General features: G+C 30.2%; 1 protein-coding gene across 1 annotated transcript; it reads left to right on the plus strand.

The window, feature by feature from the left end:
* The first annotated feature begins 630 nt into the window (after nt 1-630).
* Nucleotides 631-12,803, plus strand: LOC114306865 (plasma membrane ATPase 4). The gene is made up of 16 exons (XM_028252193.2): nt 631-1,084; nt 7,817-7,936; nt 8,042-8,278; nt 8,576-9,337; nt 9,452-9,574; nt 9,675-9,779; nt 9,953-10,097; nt 10,213-10,377; nt 10,491-10,729; nt 10,823-10,855; nt 10,953-11,034; nt 11,146-11,306; nt 11,404-11,577; nt 11,712-11,894; nt 12,016-12,197; nt 12,361-12,803. The coding sequence occupies exons 1-16, from the start codon at nt 1,028-1,030 to the stop codon at nt 12,455-12,457; spliced, it is 2,865 nt and encodes a 954-aa protein (XP_028107994.2). The 5' UTR covers nt 631-1,027; the 3' UTR covers nt 12,458-12,803.
* Nucleotides 12,804-13,307: the final 504 nt, after the last annotated feature.

Raw genomic sequence — 13,307 nt, forward strand, 5'->3', positions numbered from 1 at the left:
TACACATATGTGACGGGTGATGATTGGAAGAGAAAGAAAAAAAAAAAAAGAAAAAAAAAAATTGGCAAATCAGGGAGAGAGGGAGTCAAAGGAGGTGCCTTCTTGAAGAGGTTCAACTCATTTTTCATTTTATAATTTGGGCAAGTTACCAACACTTTCCTCAAAGTTTGATTAAAACACGAATTTTTGTGAGGTTTGAAAAATTAAAAATTAAAAATTACCTCTTGAGATTTAGGGATGATTTGAGATATTCTAAATAAGTATACTTTTTGACTTTTTATGAAATATGGATTGGATATGAGTTGGGTTTAAAGTGATGTTGTAGAGAGATGATGTGATTTAAATAAGATGATGTGATTTAAATAAAATAGTAATTTTTTGACTTTTTAAATATATGCCAAACAAGACCTTATATTTGCATAACAAATGAGGTGACAATTTATTATATAAATATAAATCTCAAAGAATAATTTATTATGTAAATATAAATTTTAAAAAATGGAATATAATTTTTTAAACCTTAAAAAAATCCGTATTTTATTTAAATCTGGAAAGAATATTGATGATTTGCCCTTATTTTTTTTATATTATTATAAATGAAATTGTAAAGTTTTTATTAGGTTTTAAAATATTTTTCTTACTATTATTATTGATAGATGTGGACAGACAGAGAGAGTAAGAGTGCGCATGTGTAGAGAGAGAGAGAGAGAGAGAGAGAGAGGGGTTTAAACGGAGGGGGCATCAACAAGGGGGTGGTATGACTGGGTGAGGTATAAAAGCCGAGAATCCCCCCACCCTCCTCTTTCTCTTTATATTGTTCACAAAGAGTCTCCTCTTTTTGGGATTCAGAGAAATCACTCAATTCAATGTCTCATTTCTCCTTCTCTCTCTATCCTTTCATTTAAGTGGGATGCTGCTGACCATCTACTTTGGTTTTCAAATTTCAACTTAAAGTCTCTCTCTCTCTCTCTCTGTCTCTGTTTTCTTGTTGGGTGTTCTTGTGATTGTCTAAGCTTTCTTGGCCAAGATGGGTGGTGATAAGGCAATCAGTCTCGAAGAGATCAAAAACGAGACTGTTGATCTGGTAATTTCTACTCTCCTTAATCATCTTCTCTCTCTCTCTCTCTCTCTCTCTCTCTGTTTTTTTTTTTTTTTTTTTTTTGTAGCGCTTCATTTGTATGGAACCTCTGATTTGATTTCTCTTGTCATTTTCCCGGAAAATGTAACTCTGAGAAATCAGATCTATGAGGAGTATTATATTATATATTGTTATGAGTTTAAAGGTCACTTTTTCTTTTTGTATCTCTGCTCTCTGCTCTCTGTCCTTTCGGTTTTTCCTTTGTTTGACCTGTTTGTCGGTGTGTTTGTTCAGTAGTTATGATTGTTGAGAAATTTATCTTTGTTTTCATTTTCTGGATGATGCGTATCAAAACTTTTTTTCATTCTATACACACATCTATACTTTTATGTATATATATATATATATATATATATGTATGGAGTAAGTTCAGATGTAAACAGAATAGCCTAACCACTTGGGGTTGAAAAAGGTCATATAGAATATTGTGATCATCACTATTTCAGTTGGCGTGGATTACAAAACTCTTTTCATGCGTGTTTTCATTTATTTTTTCAACTAATTTCAGCTTACATGATTTTAATTTTTAAATTTATTTTTTTTAAAAAAATAACTTATTTTATTTTATTTTTAAATTTTGAGTGAATATTTTTAAAATTTTAAGAAATATTTTTACTTTTTTTAAATATGTCAAATAGTAAAATATTTATGAAAAATATTTTAAAAAATTAAAAAATACATTAAATACGAAAAATGTACTAAATTTTTGTATTATGTTTATATTTTTAATATTTAGTGAATTTTTTAAAATTTTTTTTCATAATTATTTTTTTTAAATGTATTTATGTTATGTGTGTTTAAAAATTAAAAAAAATTACTTAAAATATTAAAAAAATTCAATAAAAATAAAAAAATCAGAAAATAAAAATAAATTCTGAAAATGAACCAAACAAAGTGAATAATAGTTGATTCTCACATCATATCCATCCTGACTCTCTCTCTCTCTTATATAATGTTTTTTTAGTCTTCTTTCCAAAAAAAAAAAAAAAAAAAAAAAAACAAAATGATACTGACCTTTGATCACTTTTTTCAAAAACTCTCTTCCTCTCTGGGTTGTTTTGGGAAGTTGGTAAAAAGTTGGCTTTTGACTTTTTACCAAGTTTTTTGGCTTTTTTGAAAGTGATTTGGGAAGTTGGTAAAAAGCTGGCTTTTTGCTTTTTAGTTTAATATTTATTTATGGTGTCAAATCAAACTAAAATGACCAAAATACCCTTACCCAACATAAGAGAGTTATTTTTTTATTTATTTTTCATAGGCCCTAATTTGTAATTTTAAGGCTGCGTTTTTAGCACTTGCCAAATGTCTTTTTTGGCTTTTTTGGCAGCCACATTTTTGGACATTTTGTACATTTTATCAAAAAAACGTGACTTTTTACCATGTTCCCAAAATGGCACTCTCTCCTCATATACATGTATATATATATACATATTATAAAATTGTATTGATATGATTCACATATCTATATATATCTTTTTTTCCTTTTTTTTATTTTTATTTTTATTTTTTGTTTAGCACATGAAAAACGTAACACCACTGTTTTCTATAGTTATAATGGCGGGAAAATTCAATAACGATAGACATTCTCACAAAATACAACACTCATAACTTCCAATCAAGTATTATTTGTTATATTTTTTTTATATTTTTTAATTATGTAATCAATCATTATTTATTATGTCTTTTTATATTTTTTAATCATGTAACATAATATTTTACGTAGTCATTTTTTTCAGTATAATAAGTAATGAAATTATAATACATGAAATATTAGGTGTGAATATTCCGAAACTCCTCAATAATCACCTCATAATGGCTATGTTTCAACCATGTTGACCGTATCCTATGAAAATGGAAAATCAGAAATTTATTCTATTTTAATTTTTAATTTTTAATTTTTAATTTTTTTTTGCTATTTTGGATTTAGATCATAAAAGGAGGTTTTGCTTGAAGCATCTTTACAGATTGCTGTGCACATAAGCAACCATTTATTCCAGATCTATATACACGTGTATGTTTGGCTTCATTGAGAAGTGGGTAAAAAATTATTTTTTAATTCATTTTGAATCATATTATTTTTTTTTTATTTTTTTACTAAATATTAATTTTAATTATCTTTCCAAAACACCCTTTGATATATTTCTATTTTGGTGATGCTAAATGCACTAATTAGTATACTAATTAATGTATTAATACTAGTTATGACATTATTATGACTCCACTCATTAATCACGTTACAAATTTAAAAAAATTCTGAAATTATGCCACATAATCAATAGGTACACTAATTAGTACATCAATTAGTACACATAACATCATTCGTTTCTATTTAAATATTAATTTTGAATGCAATTAATATGTTACTAATGCATTGTTGTATTATAGGGTGTTTAAAATTTAATATTCAAATCTAATTAATATTTGAATACCAGCAAGATTGCAAATTAGCCCTCTTAAGTGTGAACTTTATTGTACTTAATAATTATTTTGAGATTGCTTATAAAGTGAGATCTACATGAATATCAAAATGATAATTGCTAAAACAGTTCTTACTATTGTGAAGCGTTTTAAAAAGTTGATAAAAAGTTAATTTTTTAATTATTTGATTTTTTTATGGTTTTTTTGAGAGGACTAGTAAAAGGCTAAAAGGTTAATTTTTTACCAAGTTTCCAAATTGTCCCTATTAGTTATAAAAACATTTTGAAACATATAAATGTTTCGTTTGAGAAGTGGGTTAACTTTTTGATTTTTTTAGCTATTTTAGCCTGGACTAAAAAACTTGATTCGGGAAGAATTTTTGACTTATTTGATTTTTTTTTTTGAGAAAATAGTGTAATGATTATGGGTTGGATGTGATGTTTTGTTTGTTGGGACTAAAATAGTCTATTTTATCTTTTGTGGTTATTTTAGTCAAAAAAAAAAAAAAAAAAACCCAAAAAGTCCCTTCCCAGATACAGGCAAAAAGAGTACTGAAATGTTTTGACAATTATTTTATGAATAAAAGTAAGAATCATCAATATTAGCCTAACTTTTTTTCGGGTCGGTAAATTCTAAAAAATTTGGTACTTTTCCGTGGTACCTATAGCTTTTCTGGTGTTCAGACAAAAACTGCAGTTTTTTGATGGGTTTAAAATATATGATTATTTCCTTTTTCTTTTGGAGTCATTTCGTTCTTTCTTGTAGGGTCTGATTAACCAGTGTTCCAAGACATAAACAAAAGATAATATTTTAAGAATACAAAATATTTTTTTTATTAAATTTAATATATTTTTATTGAAATTAATATATTTTTTAATAATTGCATATATTTTTAAGATATTTTATATATACTTTTTAATATTAAATAATACATATAAAGCACTTAGATCATCTCTAATGGTTATTTAAATTAAAATTTAATGGAAATTAAGTCCTTTTGTTGCTCTAATTATTTCATCAAATAAATATTAAATTAAAAATTTTACTTTTCTATCATCAAACTAAGGATTAATGAGCTTTTCATTAAATCACTATTCATTACTGTTGTCGGACGTCCTCCTAAATTCCTCTGAAGGACTATCTCAAGATAAAAATTTGTGAAAAAATTATACTGGCCGATCGATCTCCTCAAGGGAAAAAAAAAATAAATTTATACTGACCGGTTGACTGGTGTTCTGATGAATTTTCAAAATTCTCCATTAGAACACTTAATATTAAAAGAAATTTTTACTTAAATTTTTACTCAAATTTGATAAAAAAATTAATTTACCACCGAAGATGCTCTTATAAACATTTGACTTTTTTTTAATTTACTGCTCTGACTACGGACTATAACTGACATATGGATTCGTTTGGAAAATAGATTAGTTTTTTGACTTTTTGATTATTTTAGGTTTCATTTGGAAATATATTTTTTTTAATAACTTTTTAGTTAAAATATGATGTAAAAAAATTAGTATATTTGAGATGATTTTTTGGTTTTTTACGAAAAAATGTGTAAAAAGTAGAGAGGAAAAGAAAAATTTTGACTTTTTGGTATGAGTTGTTAGTTTTTTGATTTTTTTAATAATTTTTTGACTTTTTGACTAAAAGGAGCACTTGCCAAACGAAGCCTTAGTCTAAAACTAGAAAATCTTATTTGGAAAGAATTTTTTGACTTTTTATAAAAGAAAAAAATTTAATAATTATAAATTAAATGACATATTTTATGTTATTAAATTAAAAAATTTATTTTCTTAACTAAAATAATCTCAAACCAACCTATCTTTTCAAACAGGGGCCGTATATTTTTTGGATTTCCCGATGCTTTTTGATTTCTCACAGACTTTGGACCCCATGGTTTTTGTAAATTCACAAAGATGCCCCTCTTTGGGGGAATCAATCTGTAATGAAAATCGTGACGTGCACGCGTCGATATGCCTCGGGGTCCCACCCATCACATAAACTGCACTTTCTTATCGCCATGGTTACTTTATGAAACCCCCATTGGGATTGGCTACCAATTAATACTCACTATTTAAATTATATTTGACTGGAAAATTTAAGAAGATATTTAAAAAAACATATATATATAAGTAAAATATATTTATATTTAAATAATATTATATATATTAATTAATATATTAATTGATAATGTGATATAGTTTAAGATATTTTTAGTATTTATAATTTATATAATGAATAAAGTCAATAATAACGGTGGTTCTATATGCACTAACTAATGTATATACTAGTGTATCAACTACTGTTATGCCATTATTATTACCAACTACTGTTATGTCATTATTATTGACCTCACTTATTGCACAAATTACAAATATTTAAAATTTCTAAAATTATGTCACATCATCAGTTAGTATACTAGTTAGTACATTAATAAATACATATAATATTATTTCAATGATAATATCATAATTAATTTTGATATATTAATTAATACATTAATTAATACATATAGTAATATCGTTTATATTTCATCTGATTTTACGCCCAACTTTTCTTTTCTTTTCTTTCCCAACTTCTTTTCAAAATCTGCCCATTATAACTGGAAAAATGTTTGGGGGCCCTAATTCTGTGGCTCAAATATGGCTCAAATGGCCAAAACAACGTCGTTTTGGCCATTTTGATGTTGTTTTGTACTCAAAACGACGTCGTTTTGACCATTTGAGTCACATTTGAGCCACAAAATTTGGGCCCTCTACCATTGCTGTTATAACTGAATGGCCACTCAACTTTTCCACTCATCCCTAATATTATTTTTATTATTTTTCCAATTTATTTTTGTGATATATTATAAATACATTCTCTAAAATTTATTTAAAATATAAAATGATCATGATTGATTTAATTTTCAAAAAAATTTTAAAGAATTTTTTTAAAATAAAAATAAAAAATGCTTATCATTTTTACTTAATTTTATTTTTTGGGAGGTCACAAATAATTTTTTAAAATTTAAAAATATTTTTTGATATTTATTGTCATAAAATTAATTTTTATTTTTCAAAAGAAATTCTGATTTTTTTTTTTCCCCTCAAAACCAAACCAAGCAAGGTTAATCTCTTTTGTGGTTTGAAAATTTATAAATATTTCATTGTCAAATTTTTTTATTTAAGTAACTGAAAAAAATGAATTCTAACTACTCTACTATAGAATAATATAATAAAATTACCAAAATTATTAATTGAAATAAATTCATGACATTATTAAAATTATTAATTGACTTAATGATTTATTAATAAAAGAGACCATTTGATTATGAAATTATAAATTTCAAGAGGCTAGATATAATTTTTAAAACTACAGGAGGCCATGTATTTGTAATTTATCCTTATTTTTATGTTGTTTATGTTATTTATTTATTTGATTTGAAGAGTTGCAAAATTGACAAGTTTTACACTAACAAAGATTTTACATATATGTTTTTTAGTCTTATGGAATTATTATATGTGATTATATATTATGAAATTTAGGAGTGTTTGCGGGGTCATGGTCTAGTGGGTTGTATGTCATCTGCCACTGGATCGATTCATCCATATTCAACAGTCCATGATTTCAAAATCAACTAAGGGGTTGGAGAGATTCGTGAGTAGGTGTGGAAATCCTAATTTTACGGAGAAAAAAAAACTCTTAATTTTTTATTGAACAAATTTTAAATTACAAAAAATATTGTAATTCTTTTAACTGAACGATGAGGAAGAGTTTATAATGGTGTAATTCTGTATAGTAAACCCCAATGTTGTTTATAATGGTGAGAAGTTAACAACCATAATTTTAACAAGTAATCATGACTAAGCTGAATTTTATTCTCAGTGGCTAAAAAGTTAAACATAGGGTTCCATTATGAGGTAATTTTTGAAGGTCTCTTATTTGATTCTCATGGGGTCCAAAACATTGTGGCTTAACCAATTTGCATGTGATTGTGTGTATGTAGAATTTATTCCTAAAGTTTTTTTTATTAGATGACAGAGTCAGTCAGTTAGAAATTTTCACCATCAAAAACGAAAAATGATTAAAACAAAAAGATTGATAAATTATTTTCCAAGTTTGTTAGGAAAATTACAATTGTACTGCTTCCATGGCAATCATGCATCCTAGTTTCTATCAAGTTCACAAATATTTTCTTTTGTGGTGATTTTATTAGAAAGTTTAAAGCTCCATAAAAGTATTGAGTTTTATGATTGTCAATTTATTTGCATTTTACAGGAAAAGGTTCCCATTGAGGAAGTGTTTGAGCAGCTGAAATGCTCCAGGGAAGGTTTAAGTGCAGAAGAAGGAGCCAACAGGCTTCAGATCTTTGGACCAAACAAATTGGAAGAGAAAAAGGTCATTTTCTTTTGTGATTAAATGGTTTTCATTTTAACACTTTGACCAATATTACTGACGTTGTTATGGCTAAAAACTTCATTTTTTTGTTATTCTAATGAACAGGAAAGCAAAATACTCAAGTTTCTTGGGTTCATGTGGAATCCTTTGTCATGGGTGATGGAAGCTGCAGCTATAATGGCAATTGCACTGGCCAATGGTGATGGAAAACCCCCAGATTGGCAGGACTTTGTGGGGATTATTTGCTTGCTTGTAATCAACTCCACTATCAGTTTCATTGAAGAAAACAATGCTGGCAATGCTGCTGCCGCCCTTATGGCTGGTCTTGCGCCCAAAACTAAGGTACAAAACTTCTTGTGAGTTCACTTGTTCAAACGTTTGATCTTTCTCTTTTTAGTCTTGTTATAGAGCATAAAGAGGTACATTGCTATGCACATGTACAATCTTCAAGTACTTATGTTTTTTATTTCGTGAAAATAAAACAAAAACTCATTGTCTAATATTAGTAATGTCGTGTCATTAATTGGTTTTATGAATTTGAGCTCAATACTAACAATTGTTTAAGCAGTTGATTTGGCATTAAATTTAAAGGAACACAAATCTTTAATTAGCTTGTGTTCCATGACTTTGTCTTTGTAGGTTCTCAGGGATGGTCGATGGAGTGAACAGGATGCTTCAATTTTAGTTCCGGGAGACATCATCAGTATCAAATTAGGAGATATCATCCCTGCTGATGCTCGTCTTCTTGAGGGTGATCCGTTAAAGGTTGATCAGTCTGCCCTTACTGGAGAGTCACTTCCAGTGACCAAAAATCCTTATGATGAAGTTTTCTCTGGTTCAACTTGCAAACAAGGCGAGATTGAAGCTGTGGTTATTGCTACTGGCGTTCATACCTTCTTTGGAAAGGCTGCACATCTTGTGGATAGCACAAACCAAGTTGGGCACTTCCAACAAGTGCTTACTGCAATCGGGAACTTCTGTATTTGTTCCATTGCTGTTGGAATGTTGGTTGAGATTATTGTTATGTACCCAATTCAGCATAGGAAGTACAGGGACGGAATTGACAACCTTTTGGTTCTCTTAATTGGTGGTATTCCCATTGCCATGCCCACCGTTTTGTCGGTGACAATGGCTATTGGATCACACAGGTTGTCACAACAAGGTGCCATTACTAAGAGAATGACAGCCATTGAGGAGATGGCAGGCATGGATGTTCTATGTAGTGATAAGACAGGGACACTAACCCTTAACAAATTGAGTGTCGACAAAAACTTGATCGAGGTGTTTGCAAAGGGTGTGGATAAAGAGCATGTGATGTTGCTTGCTGCAAGGGCGTCTAGGACTGAGAACCAGGATGCTATTGATGCTGCAATTGTTGGGATGCTTGCTGATCCGAAGGAGGTTTAAACTCTTTAATCTTCCTTTGAATTGTGCTATTTCATTGCTTTAGTTTGGGTATGGGATAAAAGAAAGGAAATAATTGATGCCTTACGTTGGACATGCATGTAATTCTAGGCACGAGCTGGTATTAGAGAGGTGCATTTCTTTCCATTCAATCCCGTGGACAAAAGGACTGCTTTAACCTATATTGATGCTGACAGCAAATGGCATCGGGCTAGCAAAGGTGCCCCTGAACAGGTATATGTTTTCTTTTTCTTTTGGATTTTTTGCATCATGAATTAACGGGAAAGTTTGTAGTGCTAACTCATTTATTCATTCTATACTTATTTGGAAACAGATCTTAGCCCTTTGCAATGCCAAAGAGGATTTGAAGAGAAAAGTTCATGGCATAATCGATAAGTTTGCTGAACGTGGATTGCGGTCATTAGCTGTTGCAAGACAGGTTCTTGTTACATTATAGTTTTCTTTGGCTACTTGAGTGTGTGTGTGTGTGCGCACGCGCGCGTGCTTGCCTGTGCATTTGTTTATATGTTTGCTTTTCTTTAGTATTGTTAATTTTGTTTTTCTAGTTGACAACATAGATCCTCTTACTATTGTCTTCTACTATGTTTGTAGGAAGTACCTGAGAAAACAAAAGAAAGTGCAGGTGGTCCATGGCAATTTACTGGATTATTGCCCCTCTTTGATCCTCCTAGACATGATAGTGCAGAGACCATCCGCAGGGCTCTACATCTTGGTGTAAATGTCAAGATGATTACTGGTAATAAATTCATTGGCTTCATTATTGGGAAACCAAATTCCAATTGTTACGTCTCTTTCTTCTCATTTTGTTTTTCTTCTTTAATTGATCACTTAATTGTTCTTTCAATTTCTAGGTGATCAACTTGCCATTGCTAAGGAGACTGGCCGAAGACTTGGAATGGGAACAAACATGTACCCATCTGCTTCTTTACTTGGTCAAGACAAGGATGCATCCATAGCTGCCCTTCCAATTGAAGAATTGATTGAGAAAGCAGATGGGTTTGCTGGTGTATTTCCAGGTCGGTGCTTTTGTTTGTGCATGCTAATGAAAAATATAACCTTTTTGTATTCAATTTTTGTTTACTTGGATAAAGTGCTTTTTTAACATTTATTGTTGATTTTCACTCTAAAGAGCATAAATACGAAATCGTGAAGAAGTTGCAAGAAAGGAAGCATATCTGTGGAATGACAGGAGATGGTGTCAATGATGCACCTGCATTAAAGAAGGCAGATATTGGAATTGCTGTTGCTGATGCTACTGATGCTGCAAGAGGTGCTTCTGACATAGTGCTTACAGAGCCTGGACTAAGTGTTATCATCAGTGCAGTCCTAACCAGTAGAGCTATTTTCCAGAGGATGAAGAATTATACAGTTAGTTTTTTGATTTCTCTTTTTTCTATTAGATTGTTTGAGATTCCGACTAGACTGTCCATGACTTTTTAATGTGTAATTTTGACTTGGCAGATATATGCAGTCTCCATCACAATTCGTATTGTGGTAAGTTGACTTTGTCAATCTAGGCAATGTGATAGCTATATTATGACTTCATGGTCGTTTACTAATGTATTTTTGTTGTTTTATTCTTTTATTGTAGTTTGGTTTCATGTTTATTGCCTTGATATGGAGGTTCGATTTTTCCCCATTCATGGTTTTGATCATTGCTATCCTAAATGATGGTGAGCCTTCACTTTCTTTTTTCTAAACAATTCACTAATTATGTTGAACCTATACTCACTTTATCTCTGTTGTTTATGAGTACTGATCCAATGTATAAATATATCATTAAGGAACTATAATGACGATCTCAAAGGATCGGGTGAAGCCATCTCCATTGCCTGATAGCTGGAAATTGAAAGAGATTTTTGCTACTGGTATTGTTCTTGGAGGTTACTTAGCATTGATGACTGTTATATTTTTCTGGGCAATGAGGGAAACTGATTTCTTCTCGGTAGGATAACACTATTTTGTATTCTCAATAGACTGAGTGACTATCTTTGATACTTCTCTTAAGATTTATTTTAAATTTATTTTTCCTCATGATGCAGGAAAAATTTGGGGTAAAATCTATAAGGAACAGTCCTGATGAAATGATGGCTGCTTTATACCTGCAAGTGAGTATTGTGAGCCAGGCTTTGATCTTTGTCACTCGATCTCGCAGCTGGTCCTTTCTTGAACGCCCTGGATTGTTATTAGTCAGTGCCTTCATGATTGCGCAGCTGGTAAGGATTGTATTCATTCTATAATACATTACTTTTCCTTTTTGAAGCAACCATCAGTAAGACTTTTGCAAATTTTTAAAGCAAAATACGGCATGGTCCCTTTAGAAGTTGCTAATTAAATATCATTTTTCCAGGTGGCAACTGTGATAGCTGTATATGCAAACTGGGGTTTCGCCAGAATTAAAGGAGTTGGTTGGGGATGGGCTGGTGTTATCTGGGTTTATAGTATTGTCTTCTATTTCCCACTTGACTTGATGAAATTCACAATTCGTTACATCTTAAGTGGAAAGGCTTGGCATAACTTGCTAGAGAATAAGGTACTATCTATAGCCTAGATAAAATTTTTTTCAAACTAAGAGTTGGTCTTTGCTAATTTTTTGTTTTGATTCACTTCCATCTCTATACTACAAAGCATCAAATAATTTCTTTTGACAACAGACTGCTTTCACCACAAAGAAAGATTACGGAAAAGAGGAGAGAGAAGCTCAATGGGCACTTGCTCAAAGGACATTACATGGACTTCAACCACCAGAAACTTCAACTATTTTCAATGATAAAAGCAGCTATAGAGAGTTATCTGAAATTGCTGAACAGGCTAAGAGGAGAGCTGAGGTTGCAAGGTAAGTTTCCATTCTGTTAGGCTTCCCATTATTGTCTTTTCTTATTTTTAAGAGCTGAATCTTAATAGAAATTAAGGTCCTATTTTACGAATCGAAAGGCAAATCCTCATCCCAATGTCTCATCTGTGAACTAAAGAAAACATTTTTATGGTTTTGGTTGTAGGCTTCGCGAACTTCACACACTCAAGGGTCATGTTGAGTCAGTGGTAAAGCTGAAAGGGTTGGACATTGATACCATCCAACAACATTATACAGTATGAAAAAGCAGATGAAATACTACCTAAGAGAGAGGGACAGGGCTGCGACGGCTCCAAGAAAGGCCCAAATCATGAAGAGAATCAAGAAACCCTCCTAACTAGATATGATAAAACGTTTGCTTTACCTTTCCTTCCTTATGTATTTCAACTTTCAAGTGCCAAAAGAAAGTTTGTGTTTGGCTTCATAATGCTTGAATGCTAATGAGCAAAGTAGCAGATCATGTAAAACAATTTTTATGGTTGGTTCTGTTTTCTCCTTGCTCTCTCATTTGCCTTGGTATTCCTATTTTAATTTGTCTACAACTATTTTGGAACCTTTTATATATGAAGTGTGAATAGTATCATTTAACTTATTTGTTTTTACGGAAGTCCTACATATGTACCAATTAGTATATTAACTAATGTACCAATACTAGTTATCACATTATTATGGATCCCACTCATTATACAAATTACATATATAAAAAATATCTTAAATTATGTCACATCATCAATTGGTACACTAATTAGTACACTAGTTGGTATATATAATATTATTCTTGTTTTTATAATTTCATAAAATAAAATAAACAAAATTGTTTATGTGCAATTTGTAAGAAAATAACAAACATGTATAGCAAAAATTAAACCTAATAATAGGATCTCAAATTCAATACATCTTTAAGAATATCATGAACATGCATTTGCTAGCCTTAAAATTTAGAAGTTAATAAAATAGCCTTTCAATTGAACATTCAATCCTTAGTAATTATTATTATTATTATTCTCTCTCTTTCGCAAATAAAATGACCAAAATACTTTTACGGATAGAAATATAATATAAGTTGAAACAAGAGTTATCTTTAGTTTTAGA

Source organism: Camellia sinensis, chromosome 3 (genome assembly GCF_055761805.1).
Source record: "Camellia sinensis isolate YWXY chromosome 3, ASM5576180v1, whole genome shotgun sequence".
In the NCBI taxonomy this organism is placed as follows: domain Eukaryota; kingdom Viridiplantae; phylum Streptophyta; class Magnoliopsida; order Ericales; family Theaceae; genus Camellia; species Camellia sinensis.